This window comes from Sinocyclocheilus anshuiensis, unplaced genomic scaffold (genome assembly GCF_001515605.1).
Source record: "Sinocyclocheilus anshuiensis isolate Anshui unplaced genomic scaffold, SAMN03320099.WGS_v1.1 scaffold1149, whole genome shotgun sequence".
Classification (NCBI taxonomy): Eukaryota; Metazoa; Chordata; class Actinopteri; order Cypriniformes; family Cyprinidae; genus Sinocyclocheilus; species Sinocyclocheilus anshuiensis.
Genome location: NW_015555317.1, coordinates 371,578 through 384,776, shown reverse-complemented (window position 1 = coordinate 384,776; position 13,199 = coordinate 371,578). Strand labels below are relative to the sequence as shown.

The following is a 13,199-nucleotide window of genomic DNA, read 5'->3' as shown; positions in this document are numbered from 1 at the left end:
TCCGTTATACCGTTCCTGCGGTATGCGCTGTTTTTCATGTCTCCTCAAAGACTGAAAGTGTAGGAATCCCTTAGGTTGAGTGCAGTGTAGAGAGTAACACGACCTCCTCCTCCTGTTGGTGTGAGCGAGCGGTCAGTCACGTGTGTGTAGGATGGCCCTGGAACTTACGCGATCGGCAACCGGCAGTTTTTTGTCTTATTGCAAGCAACTCGTCTCTGTTCTGGACTTTCACAAACTGCGTTGCAATGCAATTTCTTCTTTTTAGGAAACAAATCAAAGAAAAAAATAAACAAATTCTACTGTTCCTAATATTCTGTATGTTGCTCAAAATGTATGTTGTGTTCAGCGGAAAATGTTTCATTTTATTTTTTTATCCAGTCATTTAAAAATAACACATTTGAGAGCTGTAACGACAATACCGTGATACCGTGAAATTTTTGCTTAAGGTTATCATACCGTCAAAATCTCATAACGGCCCATGCCTAATAAAGAAATATAAACAAACAAACATACATACATACATAATATTACTATTATTATAAATAATATTAATATTATACATTTGTTATGCTGTTATGTAGTGTTTATTTAATTTTTTTATTTATATATTCAAAAAAATCTAAAATGAATAAATTATATAAATATTATATAATTCTATATAGTTATTCATTATATTAGAAATACTAATAATACTCTTGCCGTGCTAAAAACAACAGCAAAGATGTAATAAACATCCGTTCCCTAAACCACAGACTGACAATTGTATAACCATCTAACATCATCTAACCTAGACAGATTTATGCATTAGTAGTGTTTCACAAGCGCAATGACATATGTGTGCATTCATAATTCATCAGATTTATGATTATTAGGCACGACTGATGAACTGTGCTCACTGACGCATGGAAACGTGTCAAAGCGGAGTCACTCCACTTTCCACTAAGCCAGATGGTCTCCCAGACCCTCATCTTCCTCACACGCACACACAGTTTTGCTTTTCGTCTCCCTCCCCCATCTCTTTCATCTGCTCTGTCACCTTCTCAGAGGTGCACATGGCTTTGATACATTGTTTGTGGTCACCGGGCTGGTTTGGCAATTAGTAGCCAATATGATCTGCCTGATATAGGCTCAAGGACAGGCTAATACACACAAACCTACCACAGCAAATACACTTCAAACAACAAAGGCCAATTGCCTGTCAATTAGCCACTAAAGAAGGGGTCACTAACCCTGTTCCCTCCATCTGCTGCCTTCAGACACACTTCAACTTGAACACGGGGCGAAAAAACTCTCCTAAATTAATTTCAGCAATGCTTTTGTCTGTTCTGTATGGCTGGAATCTAAATCAGACACATTAGCGCTTGCGCAGACAGACATCATTTAGCGCTGACTGAGACTTACTCAATACCTGTATGAGTGTTTTCAGACAGAAAGACAAGCAAACAGGTTGTGTGATGGATGGAATTGGACAGGCAGTGGAGATGGAAACAAATAGACAATCCTTTCATGTTGGCTGTGTGTTCATTACTGATCTGGAGACCAGTCTCTATACACACACACACACACACACACACACACATAGAATGCCGAACTGAACGTCTGATTTCTGGCATGGCCGCAACAACCAGTCAACCACCATCTGTCAAATGCCAGACAAGGAGGGAGATTTTTTCCCCCTCTCATTCTTGCTGTGTTTCTGCTTGATTTTTCAGAATAAATCATGCACTGACGTGACCTGAATACAATATGACACCGGTGGTCTTCATCGGTGGTTTTGTGTTCACACAAACGTTTCTGAACAGGACGCAGGTATTACTAGTCCTATATGGGTTTGTCAATTAAAGAGATAGTTCACCTAAAATGAAATTCTGCCTTTATTTATTCACCCTCATATCATTCCAAACCGGTTTGACTTTCTTCAGTGGAACACAAAAGGCTACGTTAGGCAGAATGACAGTCACCATTCACTTTCATTATATGGAAGAAAAATGCAATGAAAGTAATGGTGACTGAAGCTGTCAGTCTTCCTAACATCTTTTGTGCAAGTAAATCATAGATTTTTCACAACGCAAATAAAAACCATCCTGAATATGGATGATACATATTTGTTTCAAGCTTTTTTAAAGCATCTAAGAGTAAACTGCATTTAAAAAAAAGTCAGTGTATAGGTCATTTTTACTGCCCAAAATCACACTAAAACCAGCCAGTTTCTATATTGCCAGAAAATAACCTTTTTTTCTCTCTAAGAAAGCACTTAAACTGTCAAGAAAACAAAAATTACACTTCTAAGCCTTTCAGATCATTCAGCACAAAACATCTGTCTTAAAGATTACCAAGAATCCTTTACCCACACATAAATGATGTTACTAGCTGGTAGACTATTTTGAACCAGCTTAAGGTGGCCAGGCTGGTTTCTCTTGTCCTAATTGAACATTAGCCAGTCCAAGATGGTCATTAGCTGGTTTTTAGCTGGTCCAGTCTAGAAGACCATCTTGGCCAAGCAACATACCAGTTTAAGCGGATTAATGTTAGCTGGTTGATCATAAAATGACCCGCTACTATGTTCTTAACCACAGTTATCATAAAATCCAGCAGGGTTTAAGTAATCCAACCATCTTAAATCCTCTCATTCATTCCGCAACATTCAGCACCACGACCATCCCCGCGTCTGTCAAACCACCACAGAAACTCCGTCCCAACTCCGTTGGATGCCAAAAATATCTTTTTCCATACTCAATTTAGTCATCGCGAATAAATCCCAACGCAAATCTCCGCTACGAGACATTCACCTGTCAAACCTGAAGCGTAACATTCCACAGAGACAAACATCCACATATTTACCTTCCATTGCGAAAACGGCCGTTACAGCACACAAAATCGTTATTAATCCCACAGTCATGGTAAAAGGCATTGGCCGCTGCCGCGGTGTCCTCTTGATTTTGGAAAACCGGACTGCGTGGCGTGCGCGTAAAATCCGTCACTTGTCACGCAGGGTGATATTCCAGCGAACGAGCGAGCGGCGTGGAGTCACATCGCAGGCAGTAGTAAAAGAGTGAGTGGATGCTGCCACGGACGCGGAGCGCAGAGATGAGCTTGGGAGAGACGGACGCCCCCCGAAACCCCCTTTAAAACCTATGGACCAATAAGAGTCTGCACACCGAAAATCGCCAACCAATCACAGACAGGCTCTCCTTACAGCATGCACTGTTATTCAAAACAAAAACTTTTCAGTGTTTCTCTGTGAGGCAAAACACGAGTTCGGTTGGAAGGGAAATAGCGACCTCAGATGGCCAAAAACGGAGCTTCACCAGTTGAAATCACTTCTTTCAGCTGCTTTTAACACGATGTTTATTTTTAACTTAAAGCATGGCACCATGTGAAATGACAAAAAGCCCTCATTCTAAATTACATTTATATCTTAAAACTACAAGAAATGGTTTGACTCTAAAGTGAAACAGTTGGTGAAATTTAGATTTTCTTTTGTGATTTTTTTTTTAAGCAAAAGTGTTAGCAAAAGTGTTTTTGTGAGAGAGTAATATATAATACTAATATAATATTGAATAATAATAAGAAGAAGAAGAAGAAGAAGAATATACATGAATACATTTAAATCTATTATTATTATAAATCTATTATTAAACATTAAAACAATAAATTCTATCTTTCATATTTATGAGTTATATATAATGAAATTATAATATTTAATAATAACATTTTTTAAATGTGTGACAGTGTCAAATAATAATAATAATAATAATACAAAAACATTTTGTAAAAAAAAAAAAAAAACACTGTACAATTAAGTTTACAATGATATTACATTTAGTTTCCTTGTATGTTTTCCTGAAATAACTTACAATAAATCTACACAGATAACTATCTGGATGTTGCTGCTTTTGTAATCAACCTTAGAAATAACTAAATTAAAAAATATCATAATTAATGGCTACATTTAGAGAATGAATAAAGATGGTGTCACTGGAACATAATTCAGGACTGAACAGCAGAAAAGCATTTGTCTAAAGACAGATTTGGCCCTGGTTTGTGTCTTTTCTCTTATGGTGACTGATAGTTTTAGAATAAACGTTTGACATGAAACTTAATAAAAATGACATGGTCTGGGTCTCTCTTGCAACAGGTCTGTCAGGAGGTATAAATCAAACAGTTCCTTGTCTCGCTAATCATCTGGGCATGTTGTAGTAGTAAATGAGTTTGAAAGCAATAGAAGAAGTAGACCTGACATAAAACGCAACGTCTTTCATCATCCTGCAAGACTCAAGCCCAAAGGTAGAGAGCAATTACAATTAAAGTAATCTGCAAAGTGAAAGTGGCGTTCAAGAAGCCGGACAAATAGAAGAGAGACAGAGAGCAAGTCAGAGAGACCATACGGTTGATACACTTAAGCAGAGGTACTACTGTAGGTGAACAACACCATTATTGTGTTTCCTTCAGGCCTAAATTGGATTAATGCTAAAACAAAGTTTAAACCCTAATTAATAACAATTTTGCAATATAATATACATTTTATATTTAAAAAAAAACGTGGACCCAACAGAAAATGTCAGAACTATATATTTTTTTCTTTAATGTGATGTTTTAATATGATGGCCAGATCATATCAGTCAAAAGGTTATTTAATAAAGAATAAATGAAGACACTTTTTGACTTTTTATTAAGAAATAAAAAATAGTCCATGAAATGAAATGGGGGGGAAAAAAGAGTTTAAAATATTTTGGTGAAAATTAAAATAAATGATCTCAGTAGGGGTGTGTGATAACGACAAAAAATCTCTATATTTTCTGGAATGTTGTTGATAATGATAATTAGACTATATTTTGCTGAGCGTGTTATTGTGCTGGTACTAAATCACTGAATGAGTGAGTCATCGAGTCATTCATTCAACCAAGCTAACACACTCCTGACATGTATGTCGTCTAACCAGTTACCAGCTACCCTTTACCCATGTTGAATTCCTTCTGAAAGCAAGTGTATGGTTTCTATATGAACCATGTCCGCTTAATTAACATTGTGAAATGTATCGGCGTTAATTGGCGCTCTCTTCATTAGCACACGGAGCTTAATAAGCAGAGGATGTAAATGAGTTTGAGCTGGCTGTGCGCAGTGGGCCACTGCTGGGGAACTGCTGTTCTCGAGCACCGACTTTACAAGACTACTAGCGAGACAAGAACAAAACCGACCTGTCAGCTGCGCACCACACACACACACACACACATGTTTACTTAGCTATCTAAATGGGGACATTACATAGACTTCTATTGTTTTTGTATACAGATAGTTATACACTTTTTAACCTAAACCCACCCCTACCCCTCACAGAAAACTTTCTGCATTTTTACAATTTCAAAAAAACTTTGTTTACTTTATTTTATGCCAGTTTTACAAATGAGGACGTCCCCAAATGGAGGTTTTTGGCGATTTTGTCAGGTTTTGCTCAATTTTGGGTACAAATTTGTCCCCAAAATATGGTTAAGTAGGTATATACACACACACACACACACAGAGAGAGAGAGAGACGCGTGCACCTTGAGGTTTGTGTGATGCACGCAGCCAAACGGGTGTGCATGTGCCCTTCCCAGTGCCAGCAGAGTTGTTTTGAGAATTGCGTGTGCATGCTGAAGCCATCATTATCTTCATAAGGGCACAGTAGGGGTGTGTGATAACGACAAAAAATCTCTATATTTTCTGGAATGTTGTTGATAATGATAATTAGACTATATTTTGCTGAGCGTGTTATTGTGCTGGTACTAAATCACTGAATGAGTGAGTCATCGAGTCATTCATTCAACCAAGCTAACACACTCCTGACATGTATGTCGTCTAACCAGTTACCAGCTACCCTTTACCCATGTTGAATTCCTTCTGAAAGCAAGTGTATGGTTTCTATATGAACCATGTCCGCTTAATTAACATTGTGAAATGTATCGGCGTTAATTGGCGCTCTCTTCATTAGCACACGGAGCTTAATAAGCAGAGGATGTAAATGAGTTTGAGCTGGCTGTGCGCAGTGGGCCACTGCTGGGGAACTGCTGTTCTCGAGCACCGACTTTACAAGACTACTAGCGAGACAAGAACAAAACCGACCTGTCAGCTGCGCACCACACACACACACACACACATGTTTACTTAGCTATCTAAATGGGGACATTACATAGACTTCTATTGTTTTTGTATACAGATAGTTATACACTTTTTAACCTAAACCCACCCCTACCCCTCACAGAAAACTTTCTGCATTTTTACAATTTCAAAAAAACTTTGTTTACTTTATTTTATGCCAGTTTTACAAATGAGGACGTCCCCAAATGGAGGTTTTTGGCGATTTTGTCAGGTTTTGCTCAATTTTGGGTACAAATTTGTCCCCAAAATATGGTTAAGTAGGTATATACACACACACACACACACAGAGAGAGAGAGAGACGCGTGCACCTTGAGGTTTGTGTGATGCACGCAGCCAAACGGGTGTGCATGTGCCCTTCCCAGTGCCAGCAGAGTTGTTTTGAGAATTGCGTGTGCATGCTGAAGCCATCATTATCTTCATAAGGGCATGATGAAGACATTTGCATTCAAATTGGACTCTAATTGCCCTGCAAAGTCAGGGACAGTTTATAATTATATTTTTGCAAACAGTGCACGTCACAGTTTCTACTCTCCCTTACTCTGTTCCCTTGGATTTAGACATTTTTACTTATTGTGGCATACTGCTCATACTATGTTAAAAGTACACAGGCATATAGTATACAAATGTTCATACATGCATGCATATGCATGGAACGCCCTGATGACTCAGTTTGCAGTTTGGAGCAGAGCAAACATTATGGAATACTGTATCTCGCAATCTAACGTCTTCGACTTGACCTACCTTTTACAGAGTGACAAATGAACCAGAATTATGATTTTAACACATCTATTCTGACATATTTGATAAGAAATGCCAAAAGTTCAGACATTTATATAAAATTGGTTAACAACATGCAAACTATCTGCATATACTGAGGTCATATAACAACAGGATACTACTATTTGAAATATTTATCATTACGTTTTGCATACAAGGGTCGTTTTCTCTAAGGTGGAAAAATTGGATGAGAAAATAATTGACAGTGCAGAAATTATCTTACCTTGGGGCAGATATATGATGTTGTTATTGTATAAATATTCATGAATACGGGCGCCGCAGCAGGAAATGGCTGCCCACTGCTCCGGGTGTGTGTTCACGGTTTGTGTGTGTTCACTGCTGTGTGTGTGCACGTTGGATGGGTAAATGCAGAGCACTAATTCCGAGTATGGGTCACCATACTTGGCCACATGTCACGTCAGTGTAAATTGTAAATACCACTGATTTGTAGTCGTGTCCTCTTTTGGAAGACCAAACAAAGGAGTTTCGCTTTCACAACGAAAAACACAGCGGCCTAGCTTGAGGGGAAGCCCCGGCTTAGCGTGCGCTGAGGCCGGGATAGTGTGAGCTGAGGCCGGGCTAGAGTGAGCTGAGGCGGCGGGGTCGAGAACGGCGCGCCCGGCGGATCCGACGAATGAGCGGCAACCACATGTGACGGACCCCGGGCTGGATTCCGCTTCGTCCACGGTGAAAGTTGATGTATTCCCTCAGCGACCAGCACAGATCAGCTCTAGGCATGACGAAGCGGATATCGTCCTCTTTTGGAAGACCAAACAAAGTAGTTTCGCTTTCACGATGACGCACACAGCGTCTTCACGACATGGCTGCAGCGTCAACAAAACTACAGTGAGACTAAAAGTTACGCCTTCTTTCTTTGCGTGAACATTTGGGCGGCGTTATGCAGATCTTCCCACATAGTGAGGTAGATATGTGGGGGCGTGTTAGAACGAGCCGTTTTAGGTAGGTGTGGCTGACTCTGAACTTTTATAAAGAATATCTCTTTGGATTTGAGACTTTAGCCTTTGCAACTTTACAGATCTTCTTTATGCACCAAGAGCTTGTAACACTCCAACGAGAAAGGAAAAATTGAAATTGCATCATATGACCCCTTTAACAAGGACACATTCAATTGATTAAAAGTGACAGTAAAGACATTTTTAAAGGGATAGTTCACCTTCAGTTGCTGGTTCCCATTGACTTTCATAGTGTTTTGTTTTTTTTCATACTATGGAAGTCAATGGGGACCAGCAACTGAATGTGAACTTTTCCTTTAATGTTACAAAAGATTTATATTTTGAACAAATACTGCTGTTTTTAACTTTATATTCATCAAAAAAATTCCGAAAAAATTAGGGTTGGGCAAGTTAACGCGTTATTATCGCATTAATTGATTACCGCTGACAATTATTTTATCGCGCGTTAACACAGTTTTTTATTATTATGAAAGTCCGCTGCTCACTGGCTCTGAATACACACACAGACAAACCATGGGTCACGGCACGGAGCGATCACACTAAACGAACCGAGCTTTGGGGGTCAAACGCGCTTGAGCACGATCAAGATTGCCTAGTGTGAGTACACCCTTATTCTCCCGCATCCCGCGCACATGAGCCTCTACCCGCCCGCACCCTCACTCGCCCATCAAGTGTTGTCCTGCTCCGCACTCTGCTGCGTTGGGTCCCGCGATCGTGCAGGTCTCTGAAGGTGCCTGTTATAATGTTATAATCGAGGCTCTGGACTCTGAGCATAACTTGTTTTTCTATAAGAAACTATAAAATATTTTCTATAAAAACGTTAATGCCCTGGCAGTGGCAGATATCTTTGGTTTTATATTTAATTTGACTACATTAATGTTATAAGTTGAGATTTGCAATAAATATTTTAACTGCTACTATGTAAAAGGAATACTGATGTAAAAAAAAGCACCTTATTTGTTTAAAGAGTTTACAAACCAAATGTTCATACAGCAGTACTTTTAAATGAAAAAAGTGCATAATACACTACTTTTGAATTCATTATTGAATTTTGTGCATAACAATGCGATTAATCGCAGAAAAATCATGTGATTAATCGCGATTAAATTTTTTAATCGTTGCCCAGCACTAGAAAAAATTTATCACAGTTTCCAAATAATAAGCAGCATAACTGTTTTTAAAATTGATGATAATAATAATAAATGTTTCTTGAGCAGCAAATCAGCATATTACAATGATTTCTGATGGATCATGTGACACTGAAGACTAGAATAATAATGCGGAAAATTCAGCTTTGTCATCACAGGAATGAATTACATTTAAAAATGTATTAATAGAGAAAACAGTTATTTTAAATTGTAATAATATTTCACATTATTACTGTTTTTACTGTATTTCTGATCAAATAAGTGCAGCCTTGGTGAGCATAAGAGACCTTTATCGAATTTCAAATACTGACCAAAAACTTTTGAAAGGTAGTGTAGGTGGACTCCACCAACTGTCGATCGGAGCCAATAAGATTTTAGAATATTTTGCTACTTGAATAAATAGTTAGATAATATTCTGATGATGTCACGTGTGTTAAACACCATTTAAACAGTATTTCAGTATAAATTATAATATAATTGGTTGTGTGTTCTTTCTGCCTTTAACCCAGAAACTGTGAGAAGAAATAAACACATACTTTTCCCCACATACTATTTTTTAAATAGCAGTCAGTATATAGTATACTCACACTAAGAATGTGTTCTGAATGGAATACAGCATACTGCGCAGAACACAGTGTATCTAATCTACGTGTAACCTACTAGCAGTGTGTTTTCTTTTCTCTGTGTTCAATGGCCCTCTCTCAAAGGTGTGCTAAAACAGATGGTCTATAGACAAAGAGTCTTCCCTAAGGGACAGACATCAGACGGGGGTTTACAGACCGGTCCTACAGTTATCAATAAAGAGGCCGTCCCACCTGCCTCGCTCTTTTCCAGTTCATCTCCTCATCTGCATCCCATCAGCCTGATTTGGCATTGGCCGTCCTGCACCTGATAACACTCAAAGAGCGTCCACTCTCTCTCTTTCTCCTCCACACACTGGCTCATATCTCTCCTTGGTTCCTTCCCCAATACTGGAGAGGAAATTCAATCGTGCTTCAATAATCTCGTCGAGGCCCACAGCCAGACCGGGCTACACCGACATGACCGCCACACAACAGTATTGCATTATAAACATGCAGCATGCCGTTTTCTCCACTACAATAACAGCAGTACATGGTGAGAGGCTGCTGTATACTGACAGACTATTGATTACGCCTGGCAAATTACAGCTACAGCATGGTCGAGCTGAAACACCACTGGCCCAGAAACACACTTCAAGGCTGAAAACACAGCTGTGTGTTTCAAATATACACAAGAGGGATCAACACAGGATGTGTTGGGAACATACAGTCTGCCGAAAGCATTTACACTAGGATAGGAGAGAAATACTTAGAATACAACTTACACATTAAGAAAAGGATCATATAAATTCACTAACTGTGTGATATGCCTGGAGGTAAAGGCTCAAATCATATCAGTAGGTTAAAGGGATAGTTCAGCCAAAAACAAAAATTCTGTCATCATTTACTTACCCTGAAGTTGTTCCAAACCTATGAACTTCTTTCTTCTGTTGAAAGCAAAAAAAAGATGTTTGGAAAAACGTAGGTAACCAGTTACTGGTAGTCACTGACTTCCACAGTATAGAAAAAAATACTATGGGCGTCAATGGCTACAAGTAACTGTTTGGTTACCAACGTTCTTCCAAATATCTTAATTTGTGTTCAGCAGAAGAAAGAAATTCATACAGGTTTGGAACATAACGAATATAAATTTTTGGGTAAACTATCACTTTATTAAAAGCTGCTATATTCTACGTGGATTGGGTTACTTAAACTCAAACTAAAACTACAAATTACATGAAATTAAAATGAAAACTGAAAATATTTTTAAAAAGCTAAAAAAATATAACTGTATATGACTAAATATTATACTAAATACTACAACTGTATATGACTAATAATAAAATAACACTAATACTACAGTAGCTACAGACATTATTCCACAATAACAATTTCAGACTAAATTTGCTACATTTAGGGCTGGGCGATATGGCAAAAAAATTAAATCTCGATTTTTCAGAAAGTTTGACCGATTCTCGATTTTTACGATTTTTAACAAGAACTTGAAAATGTAACTACAACATGATTCAAGTAACTTTTTCTTTATTAACCCTCTAGTTAATAAAAAAAAATTATATTCCATGTGCACCACATATGAAGTTGTCAACATGATGTAAATGTTAAACAAATTACTTGTTAAATATCTTTACAAAAAAAAAAAAAATGCATGAACTACAATTACATCTTGTACTAACTTGTCTTATATACATATTATACGTTCAAAAATAATACAAGGAAAATGCTTTTAAAAAATCTCAAAAGTCAAAGGTAATTAAAATTCAAAATGGCTGAAGGTATTACACACCAGTAGACTATTATTATCTATAAATGTTCTGTAAAAACAATGAACAGCAACTTTCAGCCTGATGTCACCATGATGCAAACATGAAATTTCAGACATACAGTACTAGTTCTTTACAGGTTTTTATTCGATTACGCTGCTTTTCCATTGTTTTTTCTATGTAAACATGGACACGTTTGACTGTTGCGCTCGCGTCTCTTGCAGGTCTCATGCATGAAACGGCATTCTAAAAATGCGGTGCTCAAGTTAAAAGAAGTCCAACCCCCATCTTCATCCATTTTTTCCTATTCCACTGCCCGCGTCACATCTTTGTCAACACAAAAGCGCATTCTGTGTGAATGGCACCTTATGGTCCTTCACAGAGCGGGTCACACGTGGGCGGTTAATCACGTGCGCCGACATGCGGTTGGATCATTCTTTTCTCTTTACTGTTAACATTGGCATTTTGTCAAAGTGTCCATTTCTAACGTTTGGTACTATTTCTATTCAAAATCGTTATTCCTCGATTTATAAAAAATAAAATCGTGGCAAAACATTAAATTGGAATTAATTGATAAAATCGGAAAAATCTGAACATATAATATGTATAAGACAAGTTTGTACAAGGTGTAGCTGTAGTTCATGCATCTTTTTTACAAAGATATTTAACAAGTGATTTGTTTAACATGTACATCATGTTGACAACTTCATGTGTGGTGCACTTGAAATATAAGTTTCTTTAACTAGAGGGTTAATCAAGAAAAAATCAAGATTTTTTTTCCATATTGCCCAGCCCTACTTAAAATTAAAATGGAAACTGAAAATGTATTAATAAAAGCGAATTCTAATGATGAATAAACAATAATAAACAAGTGAGTGAAACAGTAGATATTATTCTACAAACATTAGCCTACAAACAGAAATCTACCACATTGTTTTACATGACCTCATGAAATTATATATATATATATATATTTATGCATGTATAAACTAAATTTACTTAATGCAATCATTATTGGGAGTGCAATCAAATAATGAGTCAAGAAAAAAATGGGCTGAATTTGGAATATTGCATACTGCTATTTCTGTCATATAGAGAATAGTAAGTATAGTAGATGTGAAAAAAATCATGACTAATATATCATCCAGTTCAACACACTGGAAATGGAAGGTCAAATCGAGTGCACTGTATTGTGGAATAAAGTATTCCACAGACTATAATATCATTTCTGCATATATACTAAAGGTCATCCAGGTATTCCATGTAAATGCAGCATATTAGTCCAGCATTTCAAGAAAACATATGAGGTTTATTATAAAAGTTGTATCCAAAACCAACACTTAACCTTGGATATTAAAGCTGTGCTGTTCTTCTGCCTCTAATTGAAGCTAAAAATGCAAGGTGATGCCGGATAACTTGTTAATAACTGCGAGTATTATACAAAGTAATGATTTTTCACAGAAAGACAGCAGTACAAACTCAAACAGGGCTCTAATCACCTTGAGATTTCTCCCCCGGGGAAACTTCAAGGGCAGAAGCAGAGATTCAAACAGACGATTCGTGCTCTAACTGCATATAAACAGGAGCAGGATCCACGCACATCATTTATTAAAATTCAAAACCCAACTAAAATTCCACAGTATCAAATGAATCATTAACTAAAACTAACGGATACTTTAAAAAGTTAATGCAACAGCCAGAATTACTCAGATAAATAAGTTGAAATGCATTGCCACATGAAACCACCTGCTCATCAAACATCTCACAAAATTCTATACGGCAAGAGTACAGACACTTTTGAATGGCGGGCAATGAGGAAA

General features: G+C 37.5%; 1 protein-coding gene across 1 annotated transcript in view; it reads right to left on the bottom strand.

The window, feature by feature from the left end:
• LOC107671589 (ephrin type-B receptor 1) overlaps nucleotides 1-3,042 on the bottom strand; it is a 248,840-nt gene extending 245,798 nt beyond the window's left edge. Inside the window, exon 1 of the mRNA XM_016464503.1 lies at nucleotides 2,842-3,042. Coding sequence (XP_016319989.1) covers nucleotides 2,842-2,911 — 70 coding nt within the window. The 5' untranslated portion in view covers nucleotides 2,912-3,042. The remainder of the gene's footprint in view (nucleotides 1-2,841) is intronic.
• Between the last annotated feature and the right edge of the window lie 10,157 nt (nucleotides 3,043-13,199).